Here is a 17,585-nt window from a genome sequence, read left to right as displayed (position 1 = left end):
TACTCAATTATACGTTTCTGCATTTGTTCATATAATAATCGGCCAACATTTCAGAAAGGCATCATTTTTTATTTTGATATATTTTGGCACATTTGCTACTCCAGCTGATCATATAGTCTAAACGTGTATAGTAGCTTGCCACTAGAGGACGCGCCAGGACAATCTTCCCACCACACAATACACTGATACAGATTTATAGGATAGTAGTACAAATCTTTAAATAACATTCAGGAGTGACCTGAGATTAGTTTGCTGGCAGAGCAGCGCTTTCGGCTAGTGCCTAATTAAACATGTAGGCCTATCACTTTTTCTTTTTTTAGAAGAAGCATACAGCTGGCTGATACCCATAAATCTATATCAATATTTTTTTAAATAAAAAAAAAAAAACCTCACGTTGAATTGAATCACAATGGACGTATTTTGACCGCGGGAATTCCTGCTAGGAAGTGTTCATTAGTCTGAGAGGAAACTTCCCCTGTCCTGAAAACATCCGCTGCCAAACACCTATTGAGATGTCTGCTGTTTCAATCTCTCTCTCCCTCTCTTACTATTTCAGTGTGTGTGTGTGTGTGTGTGTGTGTGTGTGTGCGCGCGCGCGCGCGCGCGTGTGCGTGCGTGTCCATAACAAAATGTAGAATGTGCAAGCCAGCTGCAATAAATATTGATGTCGTGTTTAAATGAAAAGTAGACGCCCGTTAAACTAGATTTCATGTGTTTGCAACTTAACGAGAGGGCTATACATCACTTTGCTCCCCACAGTTCCTGCTCATTGTTCCCTTAACGCCGTTTCCTCTGGGAAACTCTCAGCCTTGGGACTGGGAATCTGGATGAGGATAATTACTGGAAACCCTAATGGGGGCAGGGAATGTGCAGGCAGTAAATGGGCCTTTCTGTCGGCCTGATTGGGCTGGTCCGCATCGGTTGTGCTCCTTCATTGGCCGAAAACAACATCAATCCGGTGCTACAAGTCCCCCTCAAGTTTGAAACTTTTTTACCAGTAGGAGGAATCGGGTTTCGCCAGAGTCCTGTAACCGATCCCACAGCAGCCGAGGGAAGAAAACACTCTTTCAATAATTTACACATCAGTGCCTGATACTAAACACGGTTACACAGTAAAGGAGAGACGAAGGGAGAGGACATTTTTTTTCCACCGGAGACCCGGAAAAAACCAACACAAAACAACAAAATATGCTGTGAAGCGACTTGCTGTGCGTGTGCCAGGATGAAGACTTGGGGTTTTGTCTGAGATTAACTTGTCAAAGGCTTCACACTCCTCTGTCCCGCTGAGTAGAGCGATAGGTGAGTTCATATTGCTGGGTAGGTGATACAGATCTGAACGGTTGACCAGTTTTTACTGAAACATCTCATCAACAACAGAGAGCCAAACCCAGGCCAGTTATATCAGAGGGCTGTGGTCAAATTATTATCAAGGGGAATTCACACAGAACTCACACCCACTGCTATTAGGCCGGAAAAACCCTAGTTTACTGTTATCAGGTTAGGATTGCAGACATTTTCTTGAAAATAGAACAATTATACATTTTAATCTCTTCTGAATTATGGTTTACAGTCTTGTTGGGGCATTTGACTTGTTTGGTTTCCTTTTCAATGTGAGGAAACAGAAACGGCCAGACTTCTTGAAGAATGTATTATGAAAGCTGCTCTTAAGAAGTGTTTCAAATTGAATTTGGAGATAAGACCCGTTGCTTTACTTTCCAGCTTGTCCATCTCGTATATAAACAAAAATAGAAAGGGCAACCTATATGTTTAGCAAACAGTGATCTGTTTTGTAACACATTGGTGTGTTTACATTGTAAAGCTTCTCCCTGAACAAGGCTTCTCTCTGCATGAATAGCTGCACTGTGCAGCCTGGCTCTGGCAGGTAACAAGACATATTCTCATGCACAGCCACACCAGACATGTCAAATGAATTATGGCCTTGGATTAGGACTTGGAGTTGCTTCTCTTCTTGCATTAGCTGTGTCAGTGCTGAAATGATTGAGTGTTTTCCTACCAACTCTGTTTTAGTTGCCCACACTTCCTGTAAGTCTTTGTTATTGATAGTAACAGCTGACAACCAGTAAGCTGAGGGAGGGATGGGAAATGTGGACAATTAATATCACAGTAATCATAAGAAATTAGTTCAGCATTGATTATATAACGATAACTGCTAACGTATGCAAAATTGCATTTTAAATAAATTGGTGTTCATCACATTCACCCGCAATATAAAGTACAATAAAACTTTCAGATCTCATTTTGTGATAGATTTTAATCAGTGTGGGCTTTTTATCATTAATTTATACCACAGAATACCATGATAACTTGATATAATTATTTCACGATATGATTCTGTTGAAAGAAGATAAAGATAATATTGAATTATTGCCCAGCCTTCAGCTGAGCTTGGGCTGGTTAGCTGTATCTGTGAGGATTTTAGTGTTAACTGTATGTGTGAAGATCCTTTCGTCTGAGTTTCTGTTGTAGAACCAGACAATACAGTCTAGTTGGGAGACATTCCCCATACAGTGTTACTAAGGGCTAAACATGACATCGCACCAGTAATGGTGGAGACACTGTTGTTCCTGCTGGGAAGAATCCATGGTAACTCATTGACAAGATCACAGAGGTGTTTGACCTGCTTTACTAGGCTGCAAAGTTCAGCCGGGCACGCAGGTGGCCTCTTGTTTCCGTGGAAACCAAAACACTCTGAGCGCTTGGCCTTGTCTGAAAGAGCAGAGCTGCTGGGCGAGCCGCATGACCTGCAGAAACATGGTATTATGTGAAGTAGAGAGAGCGAGAGATCCTGCTATCTGTCAATAGACAAAACACCTGGCATGCCAGCCTTTCTGCCGGAGAGAGCATAATATGCTAGATCCATTTAAGATCCCACTTGAGTCATCTGTTAGCCACAGTCGTATCCTGTTGACACACTGGCATTTGCCACTCTCTATTAACATACTGAGTTAGCAAATTATGCTCTCTGGGTATAAGGTGAAGAAAATTTGTCATAATGTGCCCTGCACTTATGGTGAGTGTAATTTAAAATGTCATAGGAGCATTTTTATATTTCAAGCACTAGGTCTCCTACTATGTCTTGCATTATTTGTAATGCTGTTATTAAGATACTAAATAACATGTACTAAAGGTACTGACATGGCAGTTAAAGTGTAGTCATGTGACAGCAGACTGGTCTTTTCATCAAATAGTCAATGCCCTTCTCCCTCTCAATTTTCACAAATACATTAAATCTAAATGAGCTCAGTTGAAACCATAAAACAACTATTCATTTCTGAATGTTTATGCTACAACAAATGTTGGCAGTGACACTGTTGTGTTGGCCCCAGGGTGCTGTAGGAATGCTGCTGCTACTGTATTCCCAGTCTTATTATACATGCACAGGACTGATTGATGTTGGTGAATTAACGCCGTCAGCTCGCAGCCTCTGTCTCTTACTGTACTCGCTGATAGTCTGCTTGTGTCTGACCCTTTATCCCTGTCCTACATCTCTACCCCAACTTGTTGCATCACAGCAGACTTCTCTTAGCCTCCGGTCTATTTTTGTCCAAATCAGCAGGCTGAATTATTAATCCCTGATCCATTATATGCCGATGTGTTAATTATTAATTGTTCGGCGGGCGCTGGCAGATCTGAGAAGACTGTAAAAAAGGGTAGGATGGGGCCTGGTGTATGAGTGAAGGGACTGACTGCCTCAATTCTCAGCAGATCTGCACAAGCCGTCATAGATGACTGTGTGGGAAGATGAGAAAGCGACGGCACATGCTCATCACACACAGATCTACTGCATCCGCATGAGCGTGCCCATATGTGCCCACATGCATGGTGCATTCATGCTTTGCAAACACAGTTATGTGTGTCGTTCCCATCAAGAGCCACTGGACCAGATGTGCATGCATACAAAGGAACCACTACACACACACACACACACACACACACACACACGTATCTCGTTTACAGTAGATAACACACACAACGTTCCCAGCACTGTGTCTCTTATTAGCAGTCAGCACCTCCACTGTTACGCAACAGCTCAAGAGACGAGAAGAGTGAGACAAACACTACAAAACTTGATGAAAGATGAAATTGCTGCATTCACTTGTCCTAAAATCCTGCTGTTGATTCCCTAACAGTGGAGTTGTTCCAGTCGTACAGCTCATTGAGTGGTTACTTGTCCTCTCTGAACACAAAGCACGGATGCACTTTATATAACAACTAGGATTGTCTATTGTTTCTCAAAGTGGAGAAGGATTATGTCATACAGCTGGGGAGAATCTGGGCAGGAAGAAGTTTTCTGATTCAAGTTTTTCCTGTCTAAATGCATGCTAATGTAGCCAGAGATGCTTCGGTTATGGTCAGGAGCAGCGGTTTTCAAAGTTGCTCTCAGGGGATCCACTTTTTTCTTGTGACCCAAAACTATATTTCAGGCTACTGTGCAAGGTAGTGAGAATTTTATTCAACCTGTCTAATGTTGCAGAGACTTTGGAAGTTAGCATGAATAACAATAGTACAGAAGAACCATAGATTTCACATTTTGGCTATTTTTGATACTTGGGGTGGGAAACCAAAGATAATTGAGTTTGCCTCTCCCCCCCCCCCCCCCCCCTCTCTCTCTCTCTCTCATATGTATATATATATATATATATATTTTTTTTCCTGAATCTTCGAAGCATAGAGTGATGCGGTGTTAATCTGTTACAGCCTTTCACCAAGGGTGCCAGTATTTCTAGAGGGCACCATTTATCTCAGGCTTGCATCCTGCTGTCTTTTGAAATTGATACAGGACACAACACTGCCTGTTTGAGGAGGTCATGGCTCCCTGAGGTGTTGTGCATCTAACTGATCCTGTTTGCATTATCCTTGGTGTCTATTCATGGTGTTCCACCTGAAAGTTTACCCCTCTGAAGGAGTGCAGGACTAAGAAAGAATCCTTTTGCTTGTCATATGCCTGGAAAAAAAGTCATTCTGATTGTGACTGTGAATCTGATGACTTGAGTACTTCTGATAAAACCTTTTTATGGGGGTTGCAACCTCGGAGATACAGGTTACTGTCAAAATCAAAGATCTGAGTGAATGAGGGATACCAATTACATTGAAAGCAGTTCAGACGGCCTTTTTATATCGCACGGCGCATGTTTCTAGTATGATTGAGGTCCAGTCAGTGTTTTAGAGGGCAAAGCAAATATCTATGAATACAAAGCCGTTCTGAGTAATCAGTTTCATCCTATAGTGATGAAGCATTTCTATACTGATTGGAGTGGTCTCTTCCCGGATGACAGTGCCCCCATCCACATGAGACAAGTGATCACTGACGAGCATGAAAACGGCGACATTTCATGCCACCATCAACAAATCACTTATATGACAAAATTTCTCTTAGAAGAATGGTGTCCTCCTTCCAACAGATTTACAGACATGTCTAGAATCCATACCAAGACGAATTGAAGCTGTTTTTAGCAACTTGTGGTGTCCCAGCGCCGTAGTAAAACATTCTATATCGGGTTCCTATTTATATTGGCCGTTATCTGTATCCACCAAGCTGTCTGGATTGGCAGCAGGCACTGGAGTGGTGATATTTTGGGTGGTGTGGCCTCTTCTTCCTCATGAGGCACGGCATGGGTTAGAGTGGGCAGGAGCTACAGGTCTATCCAATTTGTGGCCCGTTCTCACCTGTCACACCTCAGGTTAGGCCTGACTGACAAGTGAGTGCAGTGCAGAGGCTGCATCCTGGATTCTGCCCTAACAGCCCCCTTCTGAAACTAATGAAACTAAAATACGAGCTGCCAACTGGGAAAAAACATTGACGTCAGCCCGCTATTGGTAATTCCAAGTAGGATATGTGGGATTTCTTTTGTAGGCTCCGATGTCTCCTACTCCCACAAATTTGGCAGTATGTCAACACAGGCAGCAAACATGGCAGCAATTCCACAGATGTTGGCAGTCCAAGATAATGTCAAAACTATCAGTAATATTCACAATAATACAGTCAACTGTACCTATAAAAAGTGAGTAATGTCTGCTGCAGTTCATTTATGGTTGATTTTCAATTCATAAATGAAAATGATCTTGGATGTGGGTGTTCCAATGAGTAAAACACGTGAATGCTTCCGAGTTGTAGCAGATGTCAGGTCAAGTTTATTTGTGTCACCCTTAATCACTGTGACAGTCCCAAAGGACTTCACAACGGCCTCATTATGAAAACAATAAATGAAAGCGAGACCACCTAGGACTTGTCATCTCATTCTTTGGCTTGTTCCCGTACAATGCCTTACCTGCGCCTCAAATGTCAAAGATGAAAATCAAATTAAACCTCGATATTAAAGGGTATATCCAGTTTCATCTAACCCGGCTCCAACAATCCTCCAGGAGGATTAATGAGATAGGAGATTTCTTTGTCATCACAGCCTGTTTTTTTTTTTTACCTTGAAGTCCCCATGAAATGAACTCCCATTAACTTTTACTTCCTGGAAAACAGAGTATCTTTAATGGTGACCTCATGCTGCACTAAAAGGCGTAAATATAAATTCCAACCAATAAAACCATCACAGATTTTTTAACAATCCCACCCCTCCGCCCCTCCCGTCAAATAAAACTGCCTTTCTCTCCTTGACTGATATTCAATTGGTTTAGACTTTTGAATGATCCTCACTGCATTATGTCCCGCCCAAACATCCTGGAAATACATCAAATCACTGAGGTAAAAATGCTGTTTCATGGGGCCTTTAACTTTTAAACCAGGTTATCATGAATCATCATCTAGACCTGCAGGAGGGTGAGTGTCCCTGGGCAGACCAGCCATGCTCCCTCGCTGTCAGGAGAAGTCCAGTCCACACCAGGGTCCAGTTTCATTTCCATGAGTCATGTTTGCCTAGCCTTGGCCTATATGTTGTCATGAGCGAATGTATGCTGGCTTGTTCAGAGCGAGGTGTCAGCTGATGATTTTGTAGCTTGTTTAATGGTCCTAATTATGCGGAGGTGCTGTTGGCTGCTGCACTCTGTCTCTGCTTTTCATTTCATTTCATATTGCTTCGCCAGCCAGACCATCCGTTAAGGTGCGTGCAATTGTATGTGTTTTGTGTATTGTGTGATTTTCCTGTTCGCAGTGATGGCTGTGGCTTGTATATTTCGCCTGAACACGCAGCAGTGTTGTTGCTGTCATGTCTTGTTCTGCCTTCAATCCATTAAAGTTGTGCCTCTATAAATACTGTGGAGATGGGGTGTCAGGGTTGGCCAGGCTGTCCCTGGGCACAGGACTTCACAGGCCTTTTAGATTTGGCACTAACAACTCTCATGCTGCAAAGTCACTGAAAAAAGAATCCTTGATCGAAAACCTTTTCATCATTCTAAGCACTTATCCCATGAGGACCTTTTTATGAAGCCTTTACTTTTCTTGCCTTGGGGAGAGGGAGGAGAGAGCGAGAGAGAGAGGGTGAGGATCTCCCTCCATCCTTTTGATGAGAGCGCCAGGGATATGTTATGTCACTCTTTGGCTTTGAGTAAAACCTCAGACAGACATTCCTAAGTGCCCAGCGCATCACAAGTTAAAAGTGTTTGGATTCTTGGGAATGAAAGACAAACACTACTTCCTTTCTCTCTCTCTCTTTTTTTCCTCCCCCTCTTCTCCTCGGAGGTATTATTCATCAGTAGGCAACACAACGTTGACAGCTGTGATGGCTCGGGTCCCTGACGAGAGGAGAATTTAATGAGCACTCAGAAATCACTCTCCAGTCTGAGAGAGGTTGCTTTTTTAATGTGCTGTTATCCATTCCTTCTTTTCTAAACTATTATACATCCATCAGCAGAGACACGGAGAGAAAGAGAGGGAGGTAATGCAAACTTATTGTAAGTGTCTTCTCTCTCGCTCTCAGCGCTCTTGAGGCAGGCCGTTGTGATTAAGGGTGACAGGGGAGTAATTGATGGTTTTCAGCAGCCGCTGATAAAGGCAAGTTGTTGTTGTTTTTTTTAACCTGATCAGATGTTCCTTTCTCCTTTTTATCCATTTCATAATGCATCGCAACAGAACATTCAACATGCTCTTCTCCCTACTGTTATCCTAGCTTTTATTTTTAAGTAGATCAGCTTTGCCAGGATAGAGTTAAAATCATAATCAGTGAAATGGTCGAGGGGATCTGCCAGTGATCCTTGATCAGCGCTAGGAGAGGCCCGATTAGGCTTGTAGTATCGGCAAGGAGAGAGGGAGGAGACTAAATTCAGCAGGAGACAGTATATAAATCACCTCTCATTCAACACTTACATTTCCCTGGTGATTCAGGATGGAGATATAATATTCCCCCTTCTCTTCTCTATCTCTCTGTTTCCCTCTCTGCCTCTCTCCATGTGTCTTCTCCCTGGGAAGCATCCCGCTGACACTCTCTCCAAGGAGTCTTATTGATATTCTTGGAGAGGCAATGCAGAGAGAGAGGGAGAGAGAGAGGGAGAGAGAGAGGGAGAGAGAGAGGAATGAAAGTCACACACTGTAGCAGCAGACGCACAGCCTTCTAGTACCAACAAGAATAAAAATCACAAGTCGCCCAGCAGGGATGCGTCGTTGTTCATTTTGTCTGCTGCACTAATAGCACCTCTCTAGCTTTGGCTGTTATTATTCTCTGGCAGATGCATTAGCAATTTGCCAATCATACAGATTTTCAATAAAGCCTTAATATTATTTACATGTGGAGGAAAATTGCATGGAAATTAATCACCTGTTGTGATTGGAATTGGACACTTTACTCAAATATAATTAATTTGTCTCTCTGTGGCTGTCATCCATTAGGCTACATTTAGCATATCAATGACAGGGACATGTATCTAGGAAATAAGGTCTGACTGTCGAGCCTGTTACCGTTTCCCCCCCTGAGGCACAGTTGTGTTTCAATTAAGTGAAAGTGTATTTCCTTGATTCCTAGTCTCTCGGGCATCCCAGCAATTATCATAGGTCCCTCTCCTCCTTCACTATATAATGCATAATATGCATTTATTTGGGATTTGGGAGGAGTGTTCAGGGCTCGTCCTGTTCCAGACTGCAGTGGAGTGAATGGGATTAATCAGCTCTGGTGCTTGAACTCGGCTCCTGCTTGATGTATTGTTTTTTGTTTTTGCTAAGTGGTGTTTGCAGTCAATATTACTGTTTGTGTGTGTGTTTATGCTCTCTGCACTGACTGCGCAGCATACATTTCCATAACTAATGGGAAAGAAATAGTATCCAACTGTAAAGTGTGTAGTGAAAGAGAGGAAAGGAAAGGAAAGAAGACTGTGCCTGTATGAAGAGTTAATTTCAAAAATGTTACATACTGTACACATATTGGGAATAAATCATTACTTCAAGTTTATCATTCAGTGCAATTTTTCTTTAGTTTAGTGTTATTTTGTAAGAGTAGGTGTCCTTTTTTGAAAATGGTGGATTTCTCATTTTGGAAAAGAAACTTTTAATACAGTTGCAGCCTTATTTATTCTCTTCCACTGATACTGGGAGGCAGTTGTGGAAAGCAGCTTTTTGGTTGCCTGGTCATTTCCTCCTAGATTATCCTAAGAGATCTGTAAGGGCTGTGAGAGGGAGTGTATGGGGAGAAGATCTATTTTTCTTCTTTTGAAAACAGAATGTACAAACCTAAAGAATTGACCAATGGAATGTATTGTGATGGGGCTCCTGAAATGATGTGGCGTTTCTGTGGACCGGGCTCATTTGATAGAGGAGATGGAGGGGATGTGAAAGCCGGTGGCCCCGCTGACCCAACTATTTATGAGCTGCCATCATGGGCACAGCCTTCCACTGAGTCACCCTGCTTTGGCAGACAAATACACACACACACACACGCACACACACACGCACACAGAACGCAGCCACATGCATAAATCAACAAACACGCGTGCGGCGAATGAGCTGGCATTGTGTCTGCTGCTCTCTTTCACACACACAATTACCCACACACGCATGCACACCTTGTTCTCGAAATACATTCAACAGATGAGATGAGATTAGATTGTCTGCTTTGCGTGTTCGTGCCGTAACTCGCTTTACCCCGACACGCATAATGACAGATTCCTCTCTAACTACCTTGAAGGCTCAAAGCCAGAGGGTTGCTGGGACTAATTTGACAGCTGCCATGGCTCATTATCTAATAAAGGGGGCAGTCGGTGGCTTGGTTCTTCAAACAGTGCGGTTATAGATGTTATTCGTGATAACCACACATATTATATGCTCTGGATGTGATGTGACTTACTTTGCCTGCTTTCCCTAGTCGAGGTGATGAAATCTAAGATGATATCTGATGCAAGAAACGGTTTCCTCCTCTGTTTATTTCTAGTTTTATATTTTAAAAAATGCAAATTTTGAGAAGTTTCTGCAGATAGAGTATACATCCATTATGTTATTTCTTGTATGACCATACAACTATTGTCTCCTCACCCCTCTTTCCTCTATTTTTCTCTTTTCTGTGTTTCACTCTCCTCCATCCCTCTCTCCATTGCTCCTCGCGTTCCTCTCTCTCTCTGTCTCATCTTGTCTCTCCCTTCCCCCGCTCCAGACTTGACCATGGACTCCTTCAGCACCAAGAGTTTAGCCCTGCAGGCGCAGAAGAAGCTGATGAGCAAGATGGCCACCAAGAGCGTGGCCAGCCTCTTCATCGACGACACCAGCAGCGAGGTGCTGGACGAGCTCTACCGCGTCACCAAGGAGTACACCCGCAACCGCAAGGAGTCCCAGAAGATCATCAAGAACTTGATCAAGATGGTGGTGAAGCTGGGCGTGCTGTACAGAAACAACCAGTTCAGTGGCGAGGAGCTGGTGCTGGTGGAGAGCTTCAGGTGGGGAGGAGGGGATTAAATGAGTAACTTTTAACACATCGTACCATATACTGAAATGATGATATATGGTATGTTAGAAGGTGTAGGAACTTATGAAAGAAGGAGCTATTCCTGGTTGAGAGCATCAAGTGGGGAGGACTATAATTTAAGTACATTTATTATGTGCTGGTGGAGGCAAATTAAGGAAATTGGCTTTCACATCATTTTATCTATTTTCCACTATACAAGCAAAATGTGTGCTTGGCGGCATAAGAATTTATGAAACTGACATAAGTGCACAGTACGGAAAAGGATGATTGTATCAGCATGGAGATGTATTGCTGTGAAGGACAATAATATTACTGATACAGAGGCTTGTGTAACTTCTCCAAACAAAATGATGGGATAGCAGTTTCTGTTTTTACCCGACAGATTTCATTTTTCTTGTGGTGACACAGACAAGTTCCAGTCAGAGTCAGACGCTGACCACATCTCCTCTCCTCTCCTTCTCCTTCTGTCTCACAGGAAGAAGGTCCACACTCTGGCCATGACAGCAGTCAGTTTCCACCAGATCGAGTTCACCTTTGACCGGCGCGTCATGAGCGCCATTTTGAACGAGTGCCGCGAGCTGCTGCACCAGGCCATCAACCGCCACCTGACCGCCAAGAGCCACTCCCGCGTCAACCACGTCTTCAACCACTTCGCCGACTGTGACTTCCTGGCGGCTCTGTACGGGCCCTCTGAGGTTTACCGCGCCCACCTGCAGAGGATCTGTGACGGCGTCAACAAGATGCTCGACGAGGGGAACCTCTGACCTCTTGCGTTCGTCACCTCTAGTCACTGTTCATATCTTCCCCTGGGACTTGTTTTCATTTTTTAAAGAGACAAACAACATGGACATGTTGCGTTTGGATATTTTTATTATTTTTCTTGGCATTTGTTGGTTTGTGTTTCTGTGTGCCTATCAGACATTACTGTAACACTGAAGTCCTCCCGGCTAGTGAGTCCAAAGTCTGTGTCTTCTCCAGCCTGTCTTTTTGTTATTTAACAGTAAACAAAACCCAGAGGATTTTTTTAAATGAATGTAAAACTTCATGCTCTTATCAGTGCATTCTGCGATAGTAGCCTTGACAGCTGTGCCTTGAAACCGTGTTTTTACCTTCCAGTCCAAGGGCGCTGTGCTTGCTCTCTTACTTAATCAAAAAGACATGAATCCAGCTACAGGCCTTCAGTCATATCTCTTAAAGGTGCCTCTAATGGACGCAAGTGGCTTGGGGAGCACCAGGAGAGGAAAGAAAGTGAATTTCCCTCTTTTCTCGACTACCCAAGGACATAAAGAAGTGATTTTGTTGCTAAAAGCAGTAATGCACTCAATCCTGAACAAGCACTGTACTTTCCCGCAATAATGAAACCATGTTAAGCACAGCGGTTCGATAATCCTGCTTAGCATTTGCAAATCTCACCATCATGCACTGAACACTACCACACACACATCCTAGAGAGGCCAGTGTTTTGTTTAGAAGGCAACATACCTATAAACCGAGTTTCGCTTTAATAGTCTTTGTTTTATAGCCACCACAACAAAGGCAGATTATTTGGGTCATGGGGGGACCATAAACGTGAAGGAATTTGATTGTGCTGTGTATTGTTGATTGTCTCCGCGCTGACTCAGACTCGCCGGCTGTAACCTCATCCGAGTCGTTCTGAAACCGCCACAGAGAGGAACTTCAACTTTGTTTCTATAAATGTCTCATAATCGCAGCAGGGGAACCGACGCGCCGAGGCACCAGGTGCAAAGGTTGTTCTGGCATTTTATCAGAGGGGAGCGGAGAGCAGACACGGGCAAACTAGACGGCATAATGGATGCTACAGTCAGGTTTTTAGCACGGGTCAGTCGCGTTTTTAGATTTGTCAGCGTTGCCTCAGGGTCATCCAAAAAGTCCTAAAACTCTGGTGCGAATTCTGACAGATCTGAACTAAAAAGACTCCCCATGAGCAGTCAGATGAAAGGCTGGACGAAAACACGGGGGATGCAGAGAGGAGAGGTTGATCATTCTGTTTTGGTCAGATCACAGCAATGCAGCTCCCCGTCTATGAAGAGGGCCAGGCAGGGTATAGAGATTAGAGCAGAGACAAAAACAGTACCTGATTGTACTCTCCCACTGCAATTATAGCTCCTCGCTCTGGGCCGGTAATGGCCTCCAGCCTGCCTCCATCGAGCAGCCGGTCCACTCCATTTCACCACAGCAGCCCTGTGTAATGTGGTGGAGGTAAAGATCTCTGTTTATGCAATGCAAGTCCCTTTAATGGAGTGAAGGATCTTGTTGTTCTTCTTATTCTTCTTTCTTATAAAGAAGCATTTGAATTGTTACAACTATCCCTCCCACCCCCCACATAATAGGTGTCCTTCCCTTTGTCTGTGTGTTTTTGTATCACTGAGCCTGCTGGGAGATTGTTTTGTGCTGCGGCCTCATTTGGTATTCTCTGTGTGTGTGTATGAGAGAGTGTGTGTGTGTGAGTGTGTGTGTGTACCTGTGAGAGAATTGGAAATTGAGCCGTGTAATAAGCGCTGTGCTTTTCCAGATAGGATTGCTGGAACTTTAACTTCATCCACAGCAGCTCTGCCAAAGACGAGGAAGGCTGATGTTTTCTCTCAGCGCTCCTCAGAAACTCAACTCTTTCCAAAGGAATATTCCAGAAAATCAGCATGCACTTGATAATTATAACCATGATAATGATGATGATGGTAATGATGAAGACGATGGTGGTGGTTGTTGCGGTTTCAGATTTGGTCCTTTTCATTCGTCCCTTTTTAATTCTTACATAATTTCCCTCATTTTTTTTTCTCTTTTGTTTGAACCATTTGATTTTGACCTCATCATTTTGGGAGGCTTTGAAGTGAATCCTTGTACTTAAATCCCCCAAACAGTTGACTTTAAATGTCTTTAGATGCCATTCTCTCCAATCCCTCCACATCTCAGGGTTAGGTTAAATCTCCCATGGTTGAAATCCATGACACACTTACCAGAATGCACCACGATAGAAAGATTAGGAACCTCTGCTGCAACAGCTCCACTTATTTTACTTAAGCCCTCAAATGAAGCATACATTTCACGTTTTTACCATTTTGATTGTGAAATATATTTTTATTTTCACTTATGTACATATGATTGTTTTTGTGTACTTTCTCTGTATTGTATCTAGACATGACAAATATAATACAATTTACTTTTTTAAAAGAATAAATTGCTTGTCTGTTTTCTTGTCCTTATCGGAGCACCAGGTCTCTTCCCTTTAGTAAGTTGGATGTAGGAATTTGCCGGCCAGATCAGGGGGTAATCTGACTATGTCTGACCTGGATTTAGTCGGCCAAATCCCTTCCTCCTGCTCCCAGCATTGTTAGGAAGCTATCAGACTAAACACAAGCCTATCTGACTGACAAACAATTTAAGTTTTGGGTCATTTGCTTCCTCTAAACTTTAATTTCAAAGTCCAGCCAAAGGATATACCATGGTCAAAGGTAGAACAGGATATTAATGAGGCAGAAATGAAGCTTCGTAATTCTTTTTTGGAAACGAATCCGTTATCTTGGTTACAATTTAATCTTCAAGTGTAGCATAAGCAAATGAAATGCTGTTTTGCCTCTCAAACTGGCAATGAGTGTGGATTCTATTTGAGTCGAGTCCAGTTCCTGGTTTTGAAAGTGTACAGAGAGGGTTGGTAATGATGATTTGGCCTGTAGCATGTCTACAGATCCTGCCTGCAGCGCACTTGAAAGGCTACTGCACTGCTAAGTGCCCAATTATCTTCTAACGGTGATTATCTCAACATGCATTTGTCTGTGGGTACGCCCATAGGGCTCAGAGCACCATGTACTGGCTGCAGTGAGGGTGTGAATATGACTCAAACTATCGCATCTCAGCGTCTCTATAAACCTCTTCTGTCCCTCTGCTGTGCTGTCAAATAAAGCAGAAACATCCTGACATAAACGTAAATGATTCATTTTTGCCAGTTCTCTATTTTAAGGCAGTTGTGTAATAGTAAAAAGAAGAGTCAAAAGCCAAGAAGTATTTGGAGGAAGAAAGCCGAGGAGAATTTTAGGTTGCTTACATTTCTTTCCAGTGCGTGTCTTGTTCAAACACTTTCTGAAAATTAAAATTTCAGAATGACAGTCACGACTTGATTATCAGTGGATACGAATGAGGGCTCTAATACATTTTGGGTGAAGCTAGCTTCCATTGGGGCATAATTATCATTTCTACATAATGAAGTGACTACAAAGGAGCTGTCCTGCATCCTAAGAAGGAGTGCGCTGAATAGATGAAGAGTGCAAAGGAATCATTACTCATTCCACTCATGTTCAATCACACATTAGCGAGTTATCATTTGTGGTCCAGACTGCTAAGGATGGAAGTAACTGATTACATTTACCCACGTTACTGTAAGTGAGTAGCTTTCTGTACTGTACTTTTTGTTTTAAAGTCAGTAATTTTACTTTTACTTAAGTATGTTTTTACTGAGGTATTATACTTTGCTACATTTTAAATGACAACTCAGTAACTTTTACTCTGAGTACTTTTTAAATTAGCTATTTATAAGTAGATTTTTACACCAGTACTTCTACTTCTATGTAAGTACAATATCAGCAAAGTAACAATACTTATACTTGAGTAGGACATTCTAGTGCTCTTTCCACCACTGCTGCTAACCTAATCTAAACTAAACCAAGTTAAACTGAACTGTTTGTGAGCCGCCAAAGAGGCATCATACTAGTCAATACACCTTAATTTGATTGGTAGTCAGGAACAAAAATGACAGAGGAATGGTTATTTTGGGGACACAATTTTCTTTGCTTCTTTGAGCAGCAGTTTCATGGTCCATCTCTGAATGAATGCAGGCGGCTGGCATCGTCATAACACGACCACGTCTGCCTGTCAATACGGGACAATAACCACAACGTTTGAGTTCTGTGTGGTGCAACAAAACAAACCATAGGGCATTGCGTTCAAATGGCAGACAAACGCTCTGCACTCACACAACATCACACTCCCACTTCGAGATTTTCTTTCATCATCAGTGCCAGCAGAAATGGCTTTTAACGAGTTTAAAAAAAACAAAAAAAAAAACAGGATTGTGATGCAGTCAAAAGCAGAATGACACTGGAGAAGATAAAACAAAAAAAAACATCAAAATGGTTCTGCTTTTTCTGTGATGATAACTTTGTTCTACTTTTCAAACAAAAACCAGCACAGTGATATGTATTTATTGATTTATCCTACAGTATGAACAAGAAACAGGTTTATATGTCCTCAGCAGGATTGAAGAGCTTCAGATACATGAAACTACTGTCTGTATTGGATTATTGTGCGTGAATAACTGATATCCACCGAGCGTACACATGTTAAACATTTTGTCACATTATGATACATTCTCTGTTGGTGTTTCCCATTTCTATGGAAATTCACGTGTTGCGGCCAACATACCAATCTAACAGCTACATCTATACTTTGAAAGTCTTATTAGAATGTGTGCTCAGCGAGGAAAAAAGGGAAACCGTTTCACATAAGGCCTGTGCTGAACTTTCAAGCAGTTCCAAATTTCCTCTCAACACCAATCTCATGTAGGTTAGTTGCCTGAGCAAAGCAGAGCACGCTCCGCTTATTATGTATTGCTTTGCTTTTGTAGTCCCTCCACATCGTTACTCATCCAGTATGCTTAAAGGTGCTCTCCCCTCTGGCAAGCACAGCTATGACAGTCAGCTTTGGAAGTTAGAAGTCTTTCAAAACTCTTTTTCTGTCTTCCTCCCCTTTCTCTGTCTCTCCTTTTGCTCTTTCTTGGTGTCCCCACGTCTCTCTCTCTCCCCCCCTCCCTCCCTCTCTTTCTCTCTCTCTGTCTCTATCTGTCTGTCTCTCTCTTCCTCACTCGCTCCAGTCCTCAGAGAACACCTGACTGACATGTTATTCAAGGATGAAAAGCACGGTGGAGGGGAATCCAAAAGCAAACAACACAAAAATATACATGAGAGGAGGGAAAGACAGTGCTGTACCCTCTCAGAACGCGGTGCCCAGGCCCCGAGGATAATCACCGGCGCAGCAGTGGACACTTCAGGGGAGACGCCATCCGCTCACTTCCATTTTTAACAGCGAAAAAGAACATTTTGTCGTTAAAGAACTTCTCATTTTCACTTTGCGTAGGTACAGGACTGCACGCACCAAAAAATCCCTTTCCATACTCTGCCTCATGTACAGTTACACTTTTCTGCTGTCCAAGTGGCCATAGAAAGTTAACAAGTCGCCCGAAGGCATTCACACTGTGACTAAAAGCCATTTTGCACAGAAAATTCTGACTGACATGCAGGGCCTTGCCTTTCAAAGGAGTGCATTTACATCTATCTTTGCCGCTGAGTTATGTAAGGTGCTCAGTGGTGTCCTCTCTCTCTCTCTCTCTCTCTCTCTCTCTCTCTCTCTCTCTCTCCCCTTCTCTCTCGATCCGGCTCTGCATGGAGAAATTCAACCAGGATACTGTATCCGCAGTGGCTGCAAAGTTCTGCACAAACACGCGCGCATGCAGGTAAGTGTCCCTGAACGCACGCACGCTCTGCTGCTTCTCAATGGGCAGGCGGCCTGTTACACGGCTCAAAACAAGTGGGAGGAGGGTGAGGGAGGGTTACAGGAGGCACTGGACAAGGTTACAAGGAGGCCACATGCTCCCTCTCTCCTGCTGTCCCGAAAACATCTGCTGCAAAACACTTACTCAGACATGTCTGGTGTTACAATCTCTCTTTC

The 17,585-nt window shown here is 43.0% G+C and overlaps 1 protein-coding gene across 1 annotated transcript; it reads left to right on the top strand.

Moving 5' to 3' along the window:
- The first annotated feature begins 1,038 nt into the window (after nucleotides 1-1,038).
- tnfaip8l1 (tumor necrosis factor, alpha-induced protein 8-like 1) lies at nucleotides 1,039-14,005 on the top strand. Its single transcript, XM_071516964.1, has 3 exons — nucleotides 1,039-1,299; nucleotides 10,542-10,821; nucleotides 11,326-14,005. Exons 2-3 carry the CDS (start codon nucleotides 10,550-10,552, stop codon nucleotides 11,612-11,614), a joined length of 561 nt encoding a protein of 186 aa, XP_071373065.1. The 5' UTR covers nucleotides 1,039-1,299; nucleotides 10,542-10,549; the 3' UTR covers nucleotides 11,615-14,005.
- Nucleotides 14,006-17,585: the final 3,580 nt, after the last annotated feature.

Source organism: Centroberyx affinis, unplaced genomic scaffold, assembly GCF_046629955.1.
Source record: "Centroberyx affinis isolate AG114_WGS23_722 - 3 ecotype Tasmania unplaced genomic scaffold, CSIRO-AGI_Caff_v1 ptg000440l_1, whole genome shotgun sequence".
NCBI lineage: Eukaryota > Metazoa > Chordata > Actinopteri > Beryciformes > Berycidae > Centroberyx > Centroberyx affinis.
This window is presented reverse-complemented; position numbering and strand designations above follow the sequence as displayed.

Coding starts and splice junctions, on each gene's coding strand:
- tnfaip8l1 (XM_071516964.1), top strand. CDS start 10,550: ATGGACTCCTTCAGCACCAAGAGTTTAGCCCTGCAGGCGCAGAAGAAG. Junction 10,822..11,325: donor GTGCTGGTGGAGAGCTTCAG/GTGGGGAGGAGG, acceptor TCTGTCTCACAG/GAAGAAGGTCCACACTCTGG.